The sequence below is a fragment of the Micropterus dolomieu genome, linkage group LG11 (assembly GCF_021292245.1).
Source record: "Micropterus dolomieu isolate WLL.071019.BEF.003 ecotype Adirondacks linkage group LG11, ASM2129224v1, whole genome shotgun sequence".
Taxonomy (NCBI): Eukaryota; Metazoa; Chordata; class Actinopteri; order Centrarchiformes; family Centrarchidae; genus Micropterus; species Micropterus dolomieu.
Genome location: NC_060160.1, coordinates 24,115,880 through 24,140,997, shown reverse-complemented (window position 1 = coordinate 24,140,997; position 25,118 = coordinate 24,115,880). Strand labels below are relative to the sequence as shown.

The 25,118-nt window shown below is 39.2% G+C and overlaps 1 protein-coding gene across 1 annotated transcript in view; it reads left to right on the top strand.

Annotated features, from left to right (window-relative positions):
• The window catches only part of LOC123979444 (ALK tyrosine kinase receptor-like), a 319,164-nt gene that overhangs the window by 202,898 nt on the left and 91,148 nt on the right, over window positions 1-25,118 (top strand). Inside the window, exon 4 of the mRNA XM_046063368.1 lies at window positions 11,725-11,929. Within this exon, the coding sequence (XP_045919324.1) occupies window positions 11,725-11,929 (205 nt within the window). The remainder of the gene's footprint in view (window positions 1-11,724; window positions 11,930-25,118) is intronic.

Below are 25,118 nucleotides of genomic sequence, written 5' to 3'. Positions count from 1 at the left end.
CCCCTGTCCGGCCCGGTGACAAATCAATACATAATTAAATAAATAATAAAACAGACAAAGGAGTATATTAATACTCTCTTGTTAAAGTAAAATCTGTCTGGCACAATATGGTATCCAGGTCATCATACTCCATGCCAGGCTGCTGGGCAGGACAGGTTTTAAAAAAAAAATAAAAATAAAAAATAGAATGTTCACTTCTTTATAGTTTGTTCTTCTACTGTCATAATATTCAGTTCCTCTTCATTCCCTGAACCATCGTGGCCATTTGGAAAGTATGTCATTGAATTTTCATTAGACTTCAGAAACTCATTCAAAAAGCAAATTATAGAAGAATGGGCTCTGACAAAATAAGTACTGAATAATGGTTTATTCTATTTTCAAACAGAGCAAATGAGACAATGGACAGGTCACAATATATTTCTCATTTAAAGAATGATGATGATAATACATTATAATTTCTTTCTTCCTTTTCTTTTATTCTGATCTCATTGCATTGCACATCTTCCGCCTAGCACACAGGTAATAGACACACATTCTATCGTTCTATTGAACAGAGTCCATACAGCCTGCTTCACAAAGCAAATGCAAGCTCACAGATACTCCACCTGGTTTGCCCTGTGTGTGGTTCTTGGCTGCGACACTGGCATGGTGCTTCCAGGCCTGTTGTGAGAGCCACAGTGGGATTTCTCCCTGCAAGTACGCCAGCCAGGAGGTGTTGGCAGGGGAAGGAAGTGTTGACTTTCCCTAGTGGATTGTGATCCATCAACTCCCTTTACATAGCTGAGAGGCTGCTGGCTGACTGGCCCTCAGTCTATAGCTAATCCCTTGTCAGCCATGCTATACCATAACACAACACATACTCATAAACCATCACTGAGGAACAAACCTGCCTTCAGATGGAGCCGTGGTGCTCTTATACCCTTGTGCACATGCAAACACAAACACATTAATTCTAATCTGGGTGAATTAATTAAACATGCACCCAAAATGCAGAATGGGCGCCTTTTCACATCAGCATGTACACATGCACTTTAGAGACTCTCTCTCCCCAGAAATGGAAAAAGAAAAGTGGAAAGAGGGATAAGAATGACAAGTGTGGAGGAAAAATGGGCAAAAGGTCTTTAATGGAGTTATTACAACCATCTTCCTCTAATGTTTCATAATCAGATAATATCCTTCCTTTAAGGAGTTTACTCCAGGAGATACTATCGGCATTCGCTTGGGGAGTAATCAACAAACTATCATATCTACCTTCCCACAGACTTCATGATTGCTACTTTCACTCTGTGGATATCTGTTGCCAAGAGGGATATTTCTTTTTTCATGAACACTCGGGTGTTTTTTCCGCTCAGAGGATCTACTAATTTATGTATTCATTCTTTTTTGTCTCAACTACAAAGGCAGTATGTGTCCCAGTTCTTTATATATTTCCCTCAGCTTTTGGATCTTGAGCCTACTTGCCAGGCAAGACCGTGTAACTTGCGTAAACTGATCCCGCCCATACCCTCATCATTCCTCTGAAGTTTTTTTTGTTTCTTTTGTCAGTGTCCAGTCAGTATGCGAGCCTTTTAGTACATTCCTTTTTAATGAGTTTTTGCAGCCACACTATTTGAACACACTTTCAGACTGTTCAGACTGTGTAATTTCTGGGCGAGTGAGAGGTTATTCAAGCGCTTTGATGATCTTCCTGCTGAAATGAAATGTTTACTGTTTGACTTTCTGTCAAAGCACACAGTTTGGATGTACTGCAGTACTGAATTTCTGACATAGACAAGACTACATGGCAGACCCAAAAAACAGCAATGATCTTATTGGACTTGACTGTGAAAAGGTGGCATCTGACAGCTTTAAAATACCAACTTCACACCATCAAAACAATGCATTAATGTGAGAAATCTCTCTGTTACCAATATTTAGAGTAGAGCTGTTGATTATTTATTTTGCCAAATAAATCCTCCTGTTCAGGGCTTGTTGGTGTGAATTGTTTTTCATCTGAGCTTTAATTTTTTGAGTCCTTTTATAAGCTTGGAGATGAGTTCAGGATGGATGAGTTTTAGAATCAGAGTCAGCTTAAATTCCAAGTAGGCTTACACATACAAGGAAATTGCTTTGGTGACTTAACAATTAACAGAAAATGTAATAGAAAATAAAAAGTGTATATATGTCCAGTAGTGTTTATAAAAAAAATGTAAATGATGTTGACAAGCTCCATCACGTTTATGTAAGGGTAAATTTTTAGTGGTAATTGTTGTCTTAATTGCTATTGATTGTTTGATTTGTGTAATTAGATGAGATAACTGTTGACTCTTAGCACTTTCTGAACACAGTGTTAACAGTCATGTTGTTTCTAAGTACTGGTACTGCTCAGTGTGCAACTGCATAAATGAATGTGTGAAAAATGTACTGCAGTCCTTGCCTCTCTTAGTTGGCTCAGAGTTACAGGGGACCCTGTACTGTGGTCTTTATACACATACACATGATACCAGCCATTTCTTTTCAAGTGCAAGCAAGGAGCTTCGGGGGTTTCCCACCTGCGAAGACTGCCATTTGTGTTGGTTTGCTGCTCAACTAAGCTGGGAATTCAGACCAGGTCTCTTTGGTGGTAGGCATGTTTTTTTGCCTTTTGGCAGAATTTGTAACTTTATGTCACAAGCATTGCTGCTGCAATTGTACTGTATTAAGAATTAAGTTCTGCAAGAATATATGAATATATTGTGCCTACTGGTGATGCAAAAATGAAAAATATTCCCAGCTAACTGCATGCTTGGGTACCTAATACAATTGTTAGTAAAAATATACAGTACATGTTTTGTATGAAAACATGTTTATTAAGGCAGGAAAATGTCTGTGCAAATGGATTTGGCATGAACCTGCCCATAGGTGTCATTTACACTGGGGATGCTGGGGACTTTTCGCCACAACTGTTTTAAATGGCTGAATGTGTCCCCATCCCTTTTTGAAGGCATTTGTTGAAAATTTTCTGAAAAATATCTTGTAACAACAAATGTTAACTAACAAATGAAACTGCTTTGAGAAAGGTTTATTTGCACAATAAGAAAATGTGAAATACAATTTAAATCTAGAAGAAACATGTGCATTGTCCAAGAAAGTAACTTAAGTAAGAAAAAAACCCTACTGATTGCTGCATTATATTTTTATATTTTGGACTGTCACCTGCCACCTGAATTTAGTGTTTGCCTTCATATAAATAAAGACATTTACACCATATACTGTATTGGTGCAGAAAATGTCTCCAGAATGCAGTAAATTAAGAGTATAATGCTTAAAATCTTCTGGGGAGGACGCCCAAGATATTTAACACTATTTTGAAGAAATATTCATTGCTGAAATGTATGAGTGGGGGATTTTAAGCATTATAATGTTAGACCTTTTGTCCACACCACTTTTTAACACAAAGTGACGCCCTTCGACCTGCCATTAGTTATTTCTGACTGTAGCACATGACTTCTCATGGAATAATAATGAAGAAAGGAAAAAAATGAAATTACACAACCATCATCTTACAACTTTGAAAACCTAAATTGCTCTTTACATTAGTGCAACTTATGATGTTCATTCATTCAGCTGACAGTGTTGGAAAATGTTTACTTCTGTGCACCTTTTGCAAATGAACACAGCTCAGCAGCTGATAGCCCAGTGAAAGGCCCATGGCATCATTCACTCATTTGAGAGACCCGTTGGCAATGTTTGTGTCAGCCTCTATAAACAACGCCACTTAATCAGCCAGCTTGCTGGGCCCAGACACTTTGTCCCTCAGGCTGAAGTCACCATTAACCCTCTTTAAATCACTACTAGGCCGTTTGGTTGACTTGTTTGGTTGACTTGTTTGTTTACAGTCTACTGCCATTCCCTGTGTCCATCTTACACAGATGTATCAGACTTACTAGATAACATACTCGAGAATGCTTGTGTGATTGACAGACAGTGGCTACCGTTTTCTCTAGACTGTGCATGATTACGATGTTGTCAGAGCCATTTAAATGTATGTATCTGTAAGTAAAAATTATCAATATAGATAAGAAAACACCTGTAACACCTTCATTACAGAAAACAGAATATTCAGTTACACTTTCTCATAACATTATTAGGCTTATTTGTTAAAATAAGTTTAAAATTATATTTTACTATGTAAGTAGGATAGCAATAGCTTTTGGACTGTGGGGGGAAAAAACAATGTACTGCAGGTATAACATTTGAATTAACCCTATAATCATCTTTAAGCACATTGTACCACAAGTGGAAATCACTGTGGCAGCACTGTAGGACATGTCTAAGAATGAAACAGTTTGGGGTTTAATCAATTCATAACAATAAGATCTTTAAAATACAAAGTGAAATATACAGTACATTTGCTATTTGGCCCTAAGATTAATTCTTCAGTTCTCTGACAGAGACAAAATGACTACATTATAAATATAACTTGCCTTTAAAAGATCAGTTCTTTTGATGTGTGGGTTTGTTTTCAGTATATTTTGTGGGAAGTGATTAATGAGTTGTATACTGGCTTGTTGAAAGCTGCTGGAGGCATTATCAACAGAAGAATTGATATGACTGTTGTGAATCTATTGTTGGTGGTTGGGGGTAGGAAAATTGTTATCTATTGAAGTAGTATTTAACTGCATTTTAGATCTGCGTCTTTGATAGCGAGAGTCAGCATTTATTTTTCTAAGAGAGATATCTCAGAGTGGCATCATTTATTGTGCATTGTTAAAAATACAGAAAAATCTAATGCACTATCTTCCTCGTACAATAAACTGAGATTACAGATTGAGATTGATCAACATATGACAACTGTCAGCTGCATTCCTTTTGTGTTTGGTCATCTTTTTTTGGATTTTGTTCAAGATTACAAAATTCCAGTTTGGCTTACAGCAAGATATATATCCTGAAGTAACAGAATTTTCAAAACAAAAGCTTTTTGAACTGTCCTGAACTCAAACTCTGTCCATGTTTTGTTTCATACCGAGCTTTATCTTTGAATCCCCACAAGCAGCATCTTTAATGTTTTCATGAGCAAAATAATTTTCTACATAATGCCAAGAAAAAAGGCAATTTTATAACTGCTTATAAAATTGCTTATTTGAATTGATGAGCCATTTCATTGGCTGTCAAAATGACTTTCAGACACCTGCTCCTTTAAAGAGTTCCACTTCACGGTTTCATGTCTGTTATCTCACACTTGGTTGAGAAGTTTGTTTTCTGCTATAAAATAATACCCTCACTGGATATAAAAATAAAATATAAAAATATTTATCAACAATTCAAATGGCATCAAGGTCTCTTTGTCAGTGCTCAGCATGACCAAAACAACATCAGCTTTGATAAGAATACAATACATTTACTGATATTCCAACATTCATTCATAATGTAAAAAGAAGCTGCATCTTCTTGACCTCCCCCTGATAACAGTACATTCACATCTGTATGTAATTTTCAGGGAGACAATGCTAGTTCATTTTGTAATGCTACATGAAAAATTTGAAAAACAAACCTTGGGACAGATCAGTAGCCATGGGACTCGTCCTTGTGACAGAAAAAGCAAAGATCTGAACAGCAAACAATTGTATTCTTGTCTCCAGTGGTTACCAAAGCTTTCCTCTGGTTTCTACTTTTACGGCACTGCACAATGTGTCTGATGTCTGAAATACACATTTAATTGACCACATTATAAATGTACAAGACTGGATAGTTTATTCCCAGATGGTTTTAATAGGTCTTTTCCCAATTACGGATGCTCTATATTGTCTTTTTTTTTTTCCTTTGAAAATTCTTGTATTTTCTTTAAAGGTCCCATTTTATGCAAAATCCACTTTTTCATGTCTTTTCAACTTAAATATGTGTCCCCAGTGAGTCTAAAGACCCCCAAACTATGAGGGGAAAACATTTTCTCTTCTGTTCCTGCTCATTCTTTCAGTAAATGTGTGTGCAAACACGCTGTTGAAGCAAAGTGAAATATTTTCTGGTTTGGTGGCCCTGCCTCAACTCTGTGATTTAATAAGTTTCCTGATGGACAGATAGATTTACTACTGTAGACTAACTACTGTAAGATGAGATTGATTTTAAAGATTACTCCATTTACTGAAATAAGATCCATCCATCCATCCATCGTCAACCGCTTATCCTGCTTATCCTGGAGCCAATCCCAGCTGACATCAGGCGAAAGGCGGGGTAAACCCCGGACAGGTCGCCAGTCCATCGCAGGGCCACAACCACTCAGGCCCACACTCACACCTAAGGACAATTTAGGGTCACCAATTAACCTAGTCGGCCGACAGTTAACCTAGTCGGCATGTCTTTGGATGGTGGGAGGAAGCCCGAGCACCCCGAGAGATCCCATGCAGACACGGGGAGAACATGCAAACTCCACACAGAAAGGCCCGGGCAACCGCGGTTTGAACCCGCGACCTTCTTGCTGTGAGGCAACAGTGCTAACCACTGCCGCCCCTGAAATAAGTTGCATAATTTAATTAATGTTAACTATATCCATATGTTGCAGCTTTAATAGGAACTACATTACATGGTCCACCTTGCCTGTAAATTTAAGTTTAGTACCAGTCAAGGTTGGTGGAGTGATATCACGAGGAAGCGATTTTTGACTGTTGTGAATGTTCCGTGGTCACGGGCTGTTGTTGGCGCATTAAACAAATGGACGCAGTTCTCCTGAAGAAGTTGTGTCGTGTTCTTATTTTACCCACGTCTACCCAGTACTACAGGTATAGTTAATGCTACGAGAAAACCCAGCGTTACACTACTGCTAACTGTAGCTGCCGTTATCTGCTGGCTCTGCCTGAACTGGGCGCTCCCAGTTGTCCTAAGCTCCTGTACTAGAGGTGTAAATAACATTACACCCCCAGAGCACCAAGCTTCCAGTCCATGCAGAGTCCGCGAGCTAGCAGCAGCAACCATTAGCAGTAGTTAGTGGAAAAAATAACTGCTATCTGTCCATCAGGAACTGAAAGTTGAGGCAGGACCAGAGGACATCAGAAACCACAAAATATTTACTCCATAGAATATAATCCAGTTTCACCAAAATCAGTGATTAAAGTTATGTTTTTGTGCAGTAAGTGCTGTGCCGGCTAGTTGCTGCCCCTCAGGAGGCTTCTGGGAAGAAGGTGGGAGGGGTGCCTCAATGAAAACCCACTACCCCACAACACATTTTCGTGGGCAGTGTGTACATGGGCAGTGTGTACATGGGCAGTGTGTACATGGGCAGTGTGCGCGCAGGTAGACAGGCAGGTAGGTCAGCCCAAATGAAATGATTGGTCGTGCTTATTACAGTCCTACGACAGCCCTAGATTCCGGATTTTGATTAGTGTGTCAGACCATTTACTGCTGATCGGGAAAATTATCGGGTAGAGATTTTCAACAGATACAACAAAAATGCTTCTGCAATAAATTGCCTATCGTAGCTTTAAGTGAAATCATTCCAGAGTTTATTCACAGTGGGTAATGTGTCTGTTAACATTGTCTGGTGTTATTCAATTATTCCGACCAGTGTTTTCTTTTTTCACATGATTTAATATTATTCAATGTTTGTTCTTCTTTAATTTCTTATTCGATGATTGGGGAGCAGTGACAGATGGTTATCACATAAGCCAAAACACCTTGCCTTGTACAGTAGTTGTTATCTGTACACAGTGCTAGCTGCTCTTCTGCTCATTCTCTGGAAATTTATCACTTACAAATCTGAAGTGAAGTATAATATATTGCACTGTATGCATGGTGAATTAACCCCTTAACAACCTGAATGCAGTTTGACATAACATCACTGTAAATCCCAAGCCCTATAAGCTACAACCATAGTGTAGTGGTGCATAGTTGTGTTTAAGCTGAGCTACTGATAACACATTATGCACAAGTGTGGTGCAAAGATGTGGCATTCTCTACTACTTTATAAGGCAATATTGCCACCCTGAGGACCACCATCCCAGAAATTTTTTTGTATGAATTTAAATGGCTTTAGACTGACGGCTACCCATGTCATCAAATTTCTCAGCTGTTGATTTTACTCTATGGGGAAACTGCACTACCCTCTTGCAGCTACATGGCCACCGGGGTTGAAAATAACCAAGAGCAAAGTAGTTTGTCTCACAGGGAGTTGAATCAGGGAGTAAATGTAAATGCTCCGTATTTGTATAGCGTCTTTCTAGTCTTTTCGAGAACTCAAATCACTTTTACACTACATCTGCATTCACCATTCACACACTGAACCTAAGTGCTCACACAGAAACTAACATTCACACACATTCATACACTGGTGGAACAGCCACCAGGGGCAATTCGATGTTCAGTATCTTGCCCAAGGACACTTTGACATGAACCGCCGACCTTCCGATTAACGGGCAACCCGGTCTACTGGAGTTATAAATGGAGTCATTTTTTTATATTCTATCAGTTGTTTTTTTTATGATCATTGAATTTGGCTTTAACAAAAATTGTTATACATATCCTGACAATAGTTTTGTGATTGCTTCCACTAAACTATAATCTTAATAGTACTGCTTCTATTGCTTTGTCTTTCCCAGCATTGTATCCTTGATAGGAATAAATACGGTTGCGCCTGCAACTTTTTTACTGCAGCAGGCAGCTGTTATAAGTACAATTCCTAAAAATACACTTTACACTACCTGCCCATCACCAAACTGCAGACCGACACAGTGTCTAGCTGGTGAACATAGTGGAGCATTTAGTAACTAAAATGCTAGATATTTCCCTCTGGAGTTGGTGGAGAGACAAAGGAGCTAAAGGAGAGTGAAGACTGGACTTCAGACATTCATCAGGTTGCCAGTAACTTAATTCCAAATGAATGCTATTGTTGCTCCACAATTGCTGGATTTGTAAATCAGCAACTGTGTTTGATCACCTTAAATCAACTTACCAGGTCATGATATTTCAGTGTTGTGTTTGCAACTTGTTTTTGCTGCTTCCAAATGGCCAAAAAAACAAGTTATTGCAGGTGTAAAATTGAAATCACTGTGGCAGAAAGTCATTTTAAAAATACTATTACAAGAAGGCAGTTTATTGGCATACTGAATATATATCTTCTCTCCACAATGGAATCTGTCACTATGTTCAGCCAATGAATAGGTTGTAAATTAAAATATGAAGCAGTCAAACTGTTGGGACCCCAAAAAGCTTGTGCTGGCCCTGGGCAAATGCATTATGCTAGTGGATTTGGCAGAGAATACAATTTAAATGGTTTGTTTTCCTCCTTCTCTCAGGCCTTTAGCTGCAATTTTGTTATCTGTGGGAATTCTGCTCTCACCAACAGTTGGCCTGATTCGGTATGCTATGTCAACAAGAACCTCAGTTGATTGAATCTGTAACAACACACACAGAGAGAAGAGTGTTTACCAGCTTGATTCAGTGATACAGAATACAACTACCACTTCGGATTGAAATGTTTCTGCTTCTGATTTTTGGACCTTGTCTTCTTCCTTAGAGGGCAATAATCAAGTGCCATTGTATAAATACTGTTGATTATGCTAAGTTAACACTTCACAGATAAATGAGAAACTGCCTCCAACAAATTCCATTAACTGCAGCAAAACAAGCCAACTAAAGTATAAGTGCTGTTTATGTACCTTCCTGCAACTGGTCGTGTAATCGTTTTCAGTAAAAATCTCTTCTGTTAAGACTAGTTTATTAAGGAAAGAGATAATTTTCATAGATCTTGAAGGAGTCCTTGTGTCTAAAATCATACAGATGGGCCATCTTCCAGTGGATCCCTACAGGTCATCATTAAAGGCAACACTCAAAGAAACTAAAGCGGGAAAAATGTCCTCCACGTGAATTTCCATCTCTTGTATTATGGTGATTTTTTTAATTTTTTTTTTTTCTATGCAGAGCCTGGTTTCATAGCTTCTGAGTGATCATGTCTAAACTGCTTAAACACCCATCAATGATCATGTTGCACTGTGCAGACTGGAGCAGACAGTCAGTTGAACCAGGTGATGCAGTAAATGAGGGCAGCAAGCTCTATTAGGCAGCGGTGTTCACAGGTGAAGCTGAGGCAGAAATCTACTAATGGAATTACAGTCTTTACTTTGCAGTTTGCCGTTATAATTTGTACCCTGCCGATAATTGCTCCCAAGCAGGTGTTTGTTCATCTTATTTGGACTGGGAAACAAGTTAATAGGTTTCCACCTTCAGACCCAAAGCCCTTCCAGGCTGAGTCTTAAAACCTTTTTATATCAAATCACTGCTGGGTATGTAGAAAATGTGTGCAGTCCACATTTCCTGCAAACTTGTTGTAAGCGCTCTGGCTGTCCTTGCCAAACTGCCTCGACGCTCTGCGTAAGGAGCATGCAAATGTGGAAGGGAGAGCAAATGAGGCTTATCTGGAGCACTCCAAATTGAAGGCCTCCATATTCACCAGTCTTTCAGCAACCTCTGGGTAAGGAAAAGGAAAGAGGGAGTCGAACTTTTAGAGGGTGTGATTACAGACAGACACTGACTAAGGTCCTCCAGCTCATGTCCATAATGAAATCATCTGTTGACTCTTATTTCAAATAGAATACCAAATTCCATTCTCTTTATATTTTATCCCTGCAGCCAGGGGCATAGCAACTTGTAACTTGTTTTTGAAAAGTGCTCTACAAATAAAGATTATTATTGTTAATTATAAAACATATGGACCCTGTGCATAGGCATTCTCTATGGGCCCCTCCCCACATCCATGGCTATTCATTCTAGTATCTTTGTTTTGTTCAGCCTTATTTTCCCATCCTTCCTCTGTCTGATAAGTACTAACATACAAATTGCATAAACAAATAATGGCAAAAGGCTGTTTGAGTGCAGCGGTTGACATACACAAGGAGACACGTGTGTCCCAGTTAGAGAAGTACACTTTTAATACAATGTGACCCTTGGGAAGCTGGTTGCCATTATCCAGAGGCAAGAGTGCAGCCTAAAAATGGAATGGAACAAACTAAAAACGGAAAGAAAAAAATACATCAACCCTGTGTTACAAAATATTTCCAGACTTATTCTGCAACTGTTACTGAAGCAACGAGTGCAACTCATGATCCTTACACAAACAAAATAAAAAGCCACATCAGTGCAAGCTCACCTTGAATGGTTTCTGAGAATGATACAAAATAAATCACTTATTCTGCACGATTTTTGCTTTGCATTTTTTAGCTTCCCCTCATCAACACTACTTTTTGTAACTGAGCGTATTATAAATGGATTTTCTCCTCCTTTCAAGTTGAGATTCTTTGTGCTTCCTCACCATACACACACACACACACACACACACACAACTTACAGCTTCTGATGAACTTCCTGCTTGAATGAGCGCAATAGGTTTGAAAGTGAAATGGGACTTCATATCAAAGCTAGAAAAAAACTGTGCTTTGATTTTTCACCCACTCTTTTTTTTTGTGCAAGGGATGTCATTGACTGCTCTTTTTCAAAGCAGCTTTATTTCTTTATTTCATGCATTTTCATCAAGTGCTACTCTCAGCCATAGCCTTAAAACTATTTGAAATCATACTGTAGCCCATCACTCATCTGGATTCTGCACATACTGTAACAGCACATCATGTTCAAGAGATTGTAATAATTTCTGATTGTGTTCAAGCTTTCTTGCTACTACTGATTGATAAATCTCTAACCCAGTGTCCTATTACGTTTCGTATTAGTACATCCTGTTGGCGCTGCTCTGTGTACTACAGTTCTTTGTTTTTCTTTCTCCCTCAGGTCAGTTCCTCTGGGTGAACAGTTCAGCCTTTGGTGGCCCCTGGGTGCTGAGTCCTTGGCTGGGGGGAAGGCAGGGTCCATGTAGCCTGGACATGGCTGTGTTCCTCCACCCCAAGCAAAGTGGGCAATATACCATATGGCTCATAGAGCGGGACAAACCGCCACTTGCCCTCTTCTCCACTGACACCTTGCCGCGCATCACAGGGTAAGCACATGTTTTATACATGAATCGAGCACTAGAAGACTGAATTTCAGCTCGCACCAGGAATAAAACAGATTGATTTAAGTAAAGAGAATAAGCAACCATGAAGATGATATCCATGTACACCCACGCCTCATGGTCATGATTATCCACCTGTAACTTCTCCCTTAGCACGTTCTACCAACTTTGTTCACAGGATTGTTCTAAGCATCATGCTCAGGTTCACTGAGCCGGAACCGTGTACGCGTGCCAGGCAAGAGCTTGATTGTGAATACCCTGTTCCCAAACCTGTGTAAATATGTTCCATTAGTGGCAGAGATAGAAAACGTTCGGCAGAATCAAAGGATGGCACCCACGTTGAAAGCCTTTTTATATGGAGTAAGACAGAGAGAGATGGTTGGGTAAAAAGGAAAGATAGTAGATGTATAAAACATGTAATTTGCTTTTGCAGTAGCTGGGCACCAATCAGCAGTTATTGCATTCATATAACCTTCCTGTGTGACTAATCCTTAATTAACAGCAGGTCTGTGCTCCTCTCATTATGGCGTTTCTTTGGAGGCTTTACAGAGATCTGTGGTTCTCACTTTGTGCGACAGAGTGACAGAGGCCAGGACAATACTCAGAAGTTCAGACAGTCATGTGTGGCCATTTTGGGATAGCTGTACTTTTGTTTTTATGTGTAGGAAGTCAGAATACAGAGCAACTGTCAGCGCGCTGCTACGGACATGTTTCATGCTGCCTGTGTGTGTAATCTCTTAAGGGCATTGGAATCATATAAACGTCATGCTTTATGCATCTCCCTTTTCTCTGTGTTTCTGTGTGGGAGTGAATGTGCATTTGTGTGTGTGTAAACACTCAATGCTGGTGTGTCTCTTAAGGGAGCATAGCAGGGACGCGCTCGTTACATGTGTGACGGATTAGACTGTGCGTTTGTGTGCTCTCATTTGTAGTCAGAGGCTGCCGTCCACCCACACTATCTCTGCTGTTCGGAGACTTGCTCAGCCAAACTTGCACATCTGCACATTTCTCCTCTGACAGGAGGACACTCATATCATGAAAAGAGGGGCCAAAAATAAAAGCAAGAAGAGCCTCCCACGGACATTGGAAGAGTCAGTGAGCTTACTAATTGTGAACCCGAGCTCTTGCCTTGTAATTGTAATTCTGTGTTTTGACATGTCTGCCCAATTCAGTAGTCAGGACATTTAGCACAGGGCCAGCCCAGAGGGGAACAAAACATCCTCGTATGCAATGGTCATTTAACAATGTCTTCCTGACTTGAAAGTAGAAAAAAAAGTTTCAAGCTTCATTTCATTCATTTTTAGTTAAAGTTATATGCATAAAATGACTCATAGGTTGAACCAGAGACTGCAGCCATGTACAAATAATAATAAAAGATCAGTTCCCAGTGGAGTAAAGTTACAAGGAAGATACTTTTTTAGCTGCACACACAATCTTACAATAGTTAACCATTTATTCTGTCTGTTGATTCTTCTAACAGTCAAGCTATTCAAGGAATTCAAAATGAATTTTGGATACCCCAGTAAATGCTTTTCCTCCTATAACTTGAACATGTTTTTGTTTGTTTCTTCACTACATTTTTAATCAAGAAGTCTCTGGTTAACTCTAATACAAGTGTCCAAGCTCCACGGGAGCCATCAGCCACTGAGGGAGCACTTGCTTTGAAACCCCTGAAAGATGCTCTGCATGCTTGCATTACTGTTGCATCACGTCTGATGGAATTGTCAAAGTACAAAAAATCTTCGAAAGTCAATTCTCAATGGCTAATGCTTCCTCCTCTACAAGTGCTTTGAAAGTTCTAGCAAAAAAAAATGACCTTTTCCTACCTGTGTTGGATACTGCTTTGCTCTTCTTCAACAAAAAACAAAAACAAAACATCAAACTTTAACAAGCTATCTAAGGAAGAATGTGACAATGACAGAATGCAATGGTGATGCAAAAGTAATCATTCATTCATTTCAACCTTACTTTTAAAAGAACATGTCAAACTGGTTTTCTCAAGTTCTGGTATAGTTAGGAGAATCTAAGTAAGGTAAGCGGTTGACAGTGGATGGATTTGATCAATACATTTATGTATTCAGGCAATTCAGTATTCTGTTGCTTGGCTGTGTGAAGCTGAAGGTTTTCTTTATTCATTTGGTATCTTGCTTGTGAAACAAAAAGTATTGAAATAAAATATATTTCAATAATGCCTGCAACACAATGCCAAAGTTTAAGTGTGAAGAGTTTTGTTGATTTTGAAGTGTTATGTATTCCAATAAGGCCAAAAGAATTAAAAGATTTATTTTTCCAAGATTTAGATTTATTGCCTTGTGAAAAATAAACAAAGTATTTGTGAAAAAATGTCTCTCTCCTTGGTGCAGTCATTTATTCTAAATATATTGTAGTAGCATAGAAAACATGCACATTGTGGCATAGTTTCCTTTGCTGTTGCCTGCTCCTGTGATAAACCTAGTGAATACTAAAGAAACCGCAGTCTCTCTGTTTTTTTTTGAGCAGTGTAATTATGAGAAGTGCCCTTTTTTTCTCTTGAGCCCCTGCCCTTTCAAAATATCCCATGTGCACGTCCCTGCATATGATATTACCTCACACCCCATCCATTACACACATATCCACATGCACATACTGTATAGGATAATGTGCAGTATGTATATTGTATATATGCATCTTAAAACTGATCCGTAGCTTGTGTAATGCGGGGGAAGGATGCATCAAAGGAGGCAAGTGTTAAAGCTAAATGTATAAAATGATGCTGTATAAAATCAATCTAGTCTTAAAAGTTCAAATATGTGAACCAAATAAGGCTTAACAGTAGTTGCAATCTGTATGTACATCCACAATTAGAGTATTTCATTGTAAATGTCATAGTCACGATGAAAGTTGTCCCTCACAATGGAGACTGTTGGCAGGAGACAAAAGCACAACATATTTTTATTTCCAACTGGACCAGCTGTTATCCCTGTAAGTAAAAAGGATTATTCTTGCCACTAACCTAATTATCCCATTTACAGTCAAATAAATGAAATAAAAAGCAGCCTCAATGCTGACATCATATGCGTCTGTGTATTTGCAGTAGATACACTAGACACACAAGTTGAATAATTGCTACATTACTCAGTTCGTAAAAATAAAGAAATCAAAATAAACTTTGTATTGAGCATTTAAGAATGAAGGAAGATGTTTTTAATTTTCACTAGTTCAATGGCCAATTTGTTTTAATAAACTCATGGTCATGACTACAATTTAGTGCATGGTAACACATACTGTACGGGATTCTACGGGTGCAAACCAGGTGAATTTTATTGTTTGATTATTCAATTAGAAATGTTTCTCTTTTAAATCCAACATTGCATTATGGTGCTTTTGTATTGAAAATACCCCCGGGTTAAATTGTCTGAAGTAGGCTTAGGTTGTGTCTGTTAATGGTACCAGTAGGCAGAGTGGGCAGAGTCCTTTCATTTTGAGTGTCTTGGATAAATAGGCTCTTGAAGCAATATGAATTACTTTAGTAAAGAATACATTGTTTTTGAGGATTTTTTTTCTCTCAAGCTAATGGGGTTTGCCTTCGCCCACTTACAACCAATGGCATCAAAACAAGTTACTAAAAAATTATATGGTATCATCTTTACTGTTAACTCACTGTAGCTGTATACGTCTTTAGTTTAAATTAGTGCTGGGCAACGATTAAAATTTTTAATCGCGATTAATCGCGTAGTTATGCACAAAATTGAATGATGAATTCTAAAGTAGTGTATTGTGCACTATTAATTTAAATGTACTTCAATATACACAAAAGTACAATAACATGTTGTATGCAAACACTTTAAACATATAAGGTGCTTTTTACCCACAGTATAGCCTTCACACAGTAGCAATAAAATATTTCTTGTACATCTCAATTTAAACATTAATGTAATCAAATCAAATATTTAACCAAAGCTATTTGCCACTGCCAGGGCATTAACGTTCAGAGTCCAGAGCCAGGATCATAACATCATAACAGGCAGCTTCTGAGCACCAGGTTAACATATATAAACCTCAGTAGCAAGTGTCCCTGTTAGAGTGAGGTGAAGTGCTCGCCTCATGCACACGCCCTTGTTAACGTGCCCAGCCCTAGTTTAAATGCTCCTGTAATCCACAGTATCATCTAATTTAGATGTAAATCCAATTTCTATGCAATGATCCAAGTGCCACTTTATATAACCTCTGTCACAATTTTTTCCATAAAGTAAAAATTCTCCATAAATAGCCGGTAAGATTCATCTCCCCAACAGTGAGTCTCTTACAGCCATGTTCTGTGAGTCTTTCAATGAGTGAAGCTAAACTAGAGTAAGAGAGATGGGTCACCTCAAGGCCCTCCCATTGGTAAAACTGGGCATTCATCCCTGGCAGGCCTTTACTGTACAACTCCTCCACTCCTTTACATAGTGCTCACCAGAGCTGACCTCCAGCTCTCAGACTGTGGTGATTTTGCTGAGGACATTTTAGGCTTTGTTGGCTTTATTGTTCTATACATAGACAATGTAAACTAAAAGATTTGATTTTATCCGATCTACAGCGATCCATTCAACCTGCACATAGGGAGCTGACTGTTGGAAGTTGAGAAGCCTGGACATTTGATTATGGATCTGGTTTTTGATATGATGTGGTTTTGCAAGTCAATTTTCTGTCTATCTAGTTATCTATATTTTTGTTATAATGAACACTGACCAACATTGACCATTTAATTAAAATGACATCACACCGTTCCACAGTGTTGATATGCTGTCACACAAAAACTCAATCCCTTGTTCTTAGTCCTCTAAATAAAATTAAGTCAAGGTCAGTGTTTTATTGTGATACATTTTTGTTTATTTAATTGAGCACTACTAATAATTAATAGTTAGCCATTTGACCTGCCAAAGCAAATAAAAGAGGAGATGTTGTGCATTGTGGGTGATTGCTCAGGCACAGTGGCTAAGAAAGTGTCTAAGGGGATACATTTGTAGTTCTTATATACTCTGTCTTTGTCTTTCTCCGACTCCCCACTACCCTTCTTTGCTATTTTGCCCTTTGAAATGTAAATGAGACTCCTTATAGCATCGGCCACCACTGCACCACCACTGTTCCCCGCTGCCTTTTCCAGAGAGAGGCGGCAGCAGCATTATTTTCACTGGCTAATACATTCTCCCTCTCTAAGCCTGCAATTTTCTGCACATTAGTCGACGTTCGATGATAAAACCTTCCAGGCAAATTGACACAGAAAAGAGAATACAAAAACAAAACGTAACCAAAATTCAAGAGGTCGCTCCTGGCGTCTATGGGTGACAGGTGCCACTTTTACGTTATATTGTTGTATTTGTGAACCACTTGTTCAGAATGCTGAGCGCGAATTGAGCACTTCTGTGGCAGTGTTGTGGTGCTTCAGTGCCCGTCTATCGAGTTACAAAGTATTTTAGAGAGTCCTTTGGAAAACACTCCATAAACATCAGTCATAACTACAGGGGTAACATTTTGGTAGGAAAATTAAAGAATGCCAAATCTTGTCATCACATACAGTGAATTTGACATTTTTATACATTTTACATTAAAATCGGATTATACTTCAGCCACATTTCAAACATAGTGCTACTTATTTTGCATCTATTTATCTAATGGGCCTCTCCTCGGATACGCACATACACACACACAAACATTTTTCTCTCTCAACAACTTATTATCACAGCGTCTCTGTTGTGTTTTGGTGGCAGCTCCCGATTGGACTTCATAAAAAACTTCAAAAATGATACATGTGAGCCTCATATATGCACTTGTGGGGAAAAAACTGCCTTTCCACAGATGAGATATATCTTGTCATCCACAGCTTGCATACTCCACAATCCTCTCCCTCTCATGCACAATCTCTTTATCTTTTTCCTTTTCTTCTCCACAGACAGGTTACATAAGGTAGTAGGGTTTTTATTCCTACCCTTCCCCCTGTGTTCATAGACCTTCTGTCTTATCTAAGAATCTCTAATCATTTTCCCCAAAGTTACATTGTACATTCCTGACAGCTGAAGTTTTACACAAAGGAAGGTGAAATTTGGGAAAAGAAACAGTGGCCTAGTTTTTATGACAAGACTGAATTTGAGTTTTCACTTATGGCAATAAGCACTTGGAAATTTCGAGCCCTGACAAAAAGCTTAGCACCTGAATCACAAAAGGCTTCGCTGTGATGCACGTTTTGCATCAAAGCAAATGCTGAGACAGAGATGGTGTTTTTTCTTCCAGTTTGCCTCCCTTGCGGCTTGTGTAATGATGAGCATGTCTCGCAGGTATACAGTGGATGTGCAATGTTTCCTCACCATGAAAAAATGGCAGGTACTCAGACAAAAGTATAACCAAACTTTAAAATGTAGAAATTATGAAAAAATTATTCAGACACTACTGTAGACATTTCTGTAATTATTGCAAACAAAACCACCAACAAAGGATGTGTGAGCTCTGAATTCCACATTGGGTGCATTTCACTGGAAATGTACTGTATTTGTACTTTATAAAGGTCGAAAGGTCGAAAGGTCGAAAGGATTTTAAGACAGGAAGAGGATGCGGCTATTCTAGTGCAAACAAATCTATCATTTGCGTCAACAGTGATTTGTATTATGCTGTTGCCACATTTATTTGTAAAGACTCACAAATGCTAAAGAATGTAGTGGTTTCCCATCTTTTAAGATGTCTTATTTAAACATAAAACATCAGGACAAGAGCTTTGACCAGTAACCATGAAGTTGTTATTCTCTTGTTGATATGTAGAATGATTTCATTGGAAATCCTCTTGTGCCTTTTATGTGTTTTCCCGTCCCACAGCAAGATAGTTGTCAGGTTTTTATAGCTTTATGTAGCAGACAGGAGTTTGGCTAAGTCAAACAACATTTATTATTACCCAATATAAAAATCAATACCGGCCAGAGATAGGCAGTAGCAAACTAAAACAAACTGTATACAAGCCTATGCACACAATTTCATAGTTTTTTAAACCTTTATTTTACCAGGAAAGTACCATTGAGACACACTCTTTTTTACAAGGGAGTGCTGTAAAAGAGTTGGTCCATACTGCCCATTCCTCAGTGTCCTGTCTCATTCCCACAATACTCAATCTCCACTTATTTGATTCTTTAAATAATCAATATTAATAAAGAAAAAATAGTACAGGGTGTCTTTTCTTGTTCAATAGCAACACGTTCTGTCATTTTATAAGAAAAGATTGTCTTTTTTGTTAGAAGGCCAAAAATGTTTTCATTTGAATCATAGCTTTAGTAAGATAAGATAATAATTCCATAGCTTGATGAAAAGCCTGGGCAAAGAAGAGTGTAATGTGTATCCTGTAGTCAAGTCAAATAAAATCAACTGGTGAAAGTCAAACTTTGAAACACAAAAGTTTTGAGCAGTTGATATTGACTAGCAGCTATGTATAGCGTGCTAACTTGTATTCTTAGTTAACATAACTATCCTCATTAGCTGTGCTCCTTGCTTGCTAATAACTTAGTAATTTATTTATTAACTTAGTCTATTTGAAATTGGGTCTCACACATATAGAACCTAGATAGACTAGCTTATCAGAGTTAACGTGAATGTATTAGTCTTGGACAAATTTGTGCATTGGTGGCATAATACTAACCATTCAACTTGATTCAATGCATGATCATGTTTTGATTCAGATCGTGCACAAAGAGGAGGGGCTATTCACAGATGGGTCCGTTGTCAGTAGCCGCTTTCACAATGCCGTGTTTTCGGGAGTATTGCGCCGATATGCCGTCTTGCTGCGCAGTATGAAAGGTATGGAGCTGGAAAGGTGGGGTCCGCATTGATACGCCTCTCAGACGGGAACATTGGTAGTAACAGAGACGGAACGTGAAAAGCCACAGCCGGCATGTCGATGTTGTGTGTCAATATTTTGTGTGGCCAGTATTATTTTCCAGCACTGCCTTAACCCACTTGGGCATGGAGTTTACCAGAGCCTCACAGATTGCCCCTGGAGTCCTCTTCCACTCCTCCATGATGACATCACGGAGCTGGTGGATGTTAGAGACCTTGCGCTCCTCCACCTTCAGTTTGAGGACGCCCCACAGATGTTCAATTGGGTTTAGGTCTGGAGACATGCTTGGACAGTCCATCACCTTTACCCTCAGCTTCTTTAGCAAGGCAGTGGTCGTCTTGGCGGTGTGTTTGGGGTCGTTATCATGTTGGAATACTGCCCTGTGGCCCAGTCTCTGAAGGGAGGGGATCATGCTCTGCTTCAGTATGTCACAGTACATGTTGGCATTCATGGTCCCAGTGCCAGCTGCACTCATGCAGACCATGACACTCACACCACCATGCTTGACATGACACCGGGGAGAAGAAATTGCTAATCAGGCCCACTTTGAACATTTTCACTTAGGGGTGTCCTCACTTTTGTTGCCAGCGGTTTAGACATTAATGGCTGTGTGATGTGTTATTTTGAGGGAAATTTACACTGTTATACAAGCTGAACACCCACTATTTTACATTGCGGCAAAGTGCCATTTCTTCAGTGTTGTCACATGAAAAGATATAATCAAATCAATATGCATGGGGTGTACTCACGTTTGTGAGATACTGTATGTGATAGCACACATGGTTGCGATATTATGCAGCAAACTTTGGTTTTGGATGAATGAGTGAATGCGCATATAGGCGGATATTCTTTCTGCGTTTAATGCAAGATCCCTGTATGAAAGCAGCTACTGTGTTTGTGACACAGAGAGAGAGAGGGAGCGAGTGAGAGGAGGTGCTAAGCGAACATCTGCGAAATATGGGAAACACTGAAATACCTTTTGGTGTGGGAGACCCGGGCGCAATTCGACTGCAACACATCCACCAGTGTGTGGTTGCCATTCCCAGAGCCGATCCACTAGCATAGCTAAAAACACGTGGAAGGAAAAAGGTAAAGTTATATTTTACCTTGACAAACAGAGGTGAAATGGAGGATAAATCTGACAGAGACCATATTTTTCTTACTATCTAAAAAATAAACTAATAACAAAATAAACATTTTGACATCCTTTTGACACTGACTAAATGTCCAGCATTCTAAAGGCATTTTGCTCTAGAATTGTTGAATAGTTAATCTGTAGCTTCTAGGCATCTAACCAGGCAGCCATTGGTCAAGTGTCAACCTGAAGTGGCTTTCCACTGGAAATACAAAGCTCAATACAAGCGCTGCTGCTATGTCACAAATCTTCCTGCAGCCATTTGGGTGTCATCATGCAGGTCAAATGAAACTAGGCAGTCATCCAAATATAAAACTGTGTGTTAAACTTGTCGCTGGTGGCTTCTACTAAAAACATTAAAAAAACAACTTTGAAAATTCTAATGTATCAGTGATGGTTAGTCAAACACTAGCAAACCCACACACTAGACCTCTCTGATTACAAAATAATTTTTAATGTGCATCTGTGAGAAGAGGCTCCCTTTCTTTGAGTTTAACTGAGGTCCAGTTTAAGTGTTCCAGGCGATTCCGAGATGTCAGGCCAAATGCCTATATTAGGGCCAATTTAAACCATAGCTTTCTAAGCAGCTCAATAAGTTTGACCTGGTCAGAGAGGCAGTGTGACCCAGTCTTTGAGCCCTTTCAGACACCCAGAGATTTTAGAAGTTTGACTTTCTTCTCACATAATCTGCAGCTGTCCGTAGATAGGCTTTTTAAAGATGAATATTTCTCATCTCAAAATTTCTATTTTTAGTTACTTTTTATTAATTGGACTTTGTGTGTTAAAGATGACCTAATGGTCCCTCTAAAACTCTGTCTTTGCGGTTTTGTTTTCTTTGATGGCACAAATGAGTGCACATAAAAAATAATGCCTCCAGCTACTCTTGTTTCTCGAACCCCCATTTGGTACAATCCAGTGAAGGATATAGTCATGTTTTATTTGTGTTTTTTGTGGGAGAACATGTGTGTCATGATCACAGCCCAATTTGATTGAAGATTGTTTTATGTGTGACCCATCTGTGCCACTTTTACTGTGCACACAACTGGTATGTCAAGATAAGAAACTGTACGATGGTCATTTTACTGTGAGCTGTAAGGGAAGCTTAGTTTTCTGACAGGCACGTGTTTTGTTTGCTCAGAATGAATTTAATCCACTGATTGCATTCTTCTGTGGGGGGACTACTGGAGAAACAATTTGACCAAATTTAAATCAACTGATCAGTTTGTCAAAGAATGATGAACTAAGAATTAATTTAGTTAAACAGTAAATTTTTCTAGTTATTTTTTTACTGAGGAGAGATACTTATTCATTCAATAATTCCTTAGATACACAACATGGAGTACAAAAAAGACAAGAAAAGACAATCAGCTGGGATGAATCACTATGCACTGAAGCACAGCTGTGAACACCAGCCTTCATCTCAACATGCACCAGAGTATGAAACACACTGGTTTTGGTGGGCAGCCAGAGAACAGATGTCCTGTGCAGCCTACAGCCTCAACACCAGTAAGCCACCTTTAGCCTGAGAGTCCACATTTTCATACAGCGAGGGGGTGAACGAAAAGGTAACTTTCACTTCCCCTCATTGTCCCTCCAAATTTGGTAACTCTGCTTCAGGATGGACGGTTGGGTACTCATAATTGCACAGGCCATTGGCGTTCTGAGGATAGCTCGGGAAGGGATTGCTATTCTGAAAGAGGCATTATCTGCTGCAGATCCCCAGGTTTGTTGCGCCATTCCAGATGTATAATTGCCCCCAATCAGGCCCTCCTCCAGTCAGCATTGCCATCTGGTAGAATTTGGTTATCGAGGTGCCTCAGAGGGCTGCTACAGGGGAGTCTGGACACTGGTGGTGGTGGTGAGGGGGATGAGGTAAATGCTGAAGATCTAGATGAGATGAGGAGTGGGCTTCTGATAAGCTCGACCTGGGCCTGGATATGATGACATAGAGGGGAATTGGGTGGAGGAGGGCCGCTGTGATTTCACACTGAAATGGCAGCTGAGAGCTAGAGAGAGGAGAACAGAATTAAAGTTTGATAGTGACTACATGATTGGCTGATGGAGATCGTGGCACGATCTAGTTTTTGTCACAGTGTGACTATTTGGTACTTTTAAAGAAAAGTATTTGTAACAATCCAAACAAGTAAGTAATAAAGAAATGCAGATATTTAATGTTCCTTCATATAAATGTAGCTAACATTGCATAGCATTATTACATTATTACAGCATTATTACTGACCTGCTGCTATTTTTATGTCTGATGCTGCTGTTATTAGTATAGAGTCAGATAGGAATTTAACTATGCACTTTACAATGCTCCAGCCAAACCACGTTCACTCCACCTTAATATTAGCTGTTCCTTTTGTCTCGTCTAGTGATGTTACATGTTTGTTTCTTGTCTTGTAAGTTGTTTATTGTAATCTTGTATTGAGCACCATGGGCCTTGAGAAACAGCACTCCATTTATTTGTGTACTCTATAAGAGGATGAATGACAACCCAACAAACAAACTTGAACTAGCAGCCAAAACACGTCCTGCTCAGCTTCCAGACCGCATTCTGAAGAGATGTTAGCTAGCACTAACTGCCTTCACTTTTCCAGCAGTTGGAAAAGAACAGACAGACTTTAATAAACCGACATGATGTGACCTACACTGTGCATTTACAGCCAGACTGAAACATAACACTCATGTTGTCCTCTGCTCCGCTCGCTTTCACCATCACCTTCTGCTGCCTGTCACATAGCTGTCCTTGAAAGAATGAGCAGAGGACGCTAGCTAAGCACTGCCATTCTGCTGCACAGTGTGCTGGTGAAAATCGTTAGTTGCGCATTCATTTTATTGATCATGTGAAAGTTTACTAGTAGCAGTCATTCAATCAACAACTGCCTATCTGTGCCAAACAGGGAGAACCACACGTCTCGTTGTATGCACCGCACAATGGTCCGGAGATGCACTTCTGCATTTCTGAGTTCTGTCTTTTTCGTTCCGTCAACATTATGTTATCAATTAAGCTCTAGATAACTGATTATTGACATTGTGAATCGATTCATAATCGTCCAAGTCTGCATCACGGTGCATCTAAAAATCAATTCTTTTCCAGACGCCTAGTGAACACCCATAGTTGGCTAATTAGAGAAACGAGAAGATAGTTGTGAATGAATGAAGTATAAAGATAGTCTTCCTGGTTTAACTTTAGCTGATGTACAAATCTACAAATCTCTAACGTTAATCTACAAATTTCCTTTTCGTTATGAAGCCTTATGCTTTATAATGACAAATAAACAACCTTCTAACTTCTTCTTCTTCTATGAACCTTCAATAACGGAGTTCATAGTGTTGGTGTTGAAATGGCTTATATTGTATATGACTCATGAAGGTTTGTTTTAAATGCTCATAGTTCATTGCAAAAATAAAAATGACAGACATGGAAGAAAGTTAATTTTGCATCAGTTTATTAACTTCATCTTGTTTTATGCTGTAACTTTACCACAGTTAGCAAAAGAAATCTCAAACTTCAGTGAAGTTGTTTCACTTTTCCTTGGTTAGGTTGGATGGGATGGATTGGTTAAACACCAGACTCTAACCCAGGAGAACAGTGTTTGTTTCCTGTGAGAAACCGATACTCAACATTCACTTCTTTTTAACATAAGCTACATAACATACTTCATTTAACTTGCATAACTAACGTACTTATTTTAACTCAAACCATGATTGTTTCCTAAACCTAAGAAGGCAGTTTTGGTCCCTTAACCTAACCAAACTGTGATGGTTTCACAACATTAACCACATATTTTATTATGAAAGTCTAACCGGACGTTGCATATTTAATATTGCTGACTTGGCTGTGGAGCCGTGCTTGTGCAAAACGACGCTAATGGTTCTTAAGCACGCATCTATATATGACAAGTTGGGAGTGAGAGCGTGTTGTGCTAGATGGGAATCAGTCATCTCAGTGGAGAGGGATGATTCAAAGGTCTAGACCCAGGCAGATCTGGAAGAGAAACAGATGGTTGTTATCGCTGCGTCTTCCTGAGGGTTACTTCCCCACAAGTATTAGCCACTTGAGTTCCACTCACATGTGTTCATTATCTCCAGACACTCAATTGCTCCTCCACTACATGGCCTCTGGCATCCGTGCTGCCCAATCCTCTTCAGCAGCTGCAAAAGCACATGTGCATTTAATGATTTTTATCATTCTGATCATT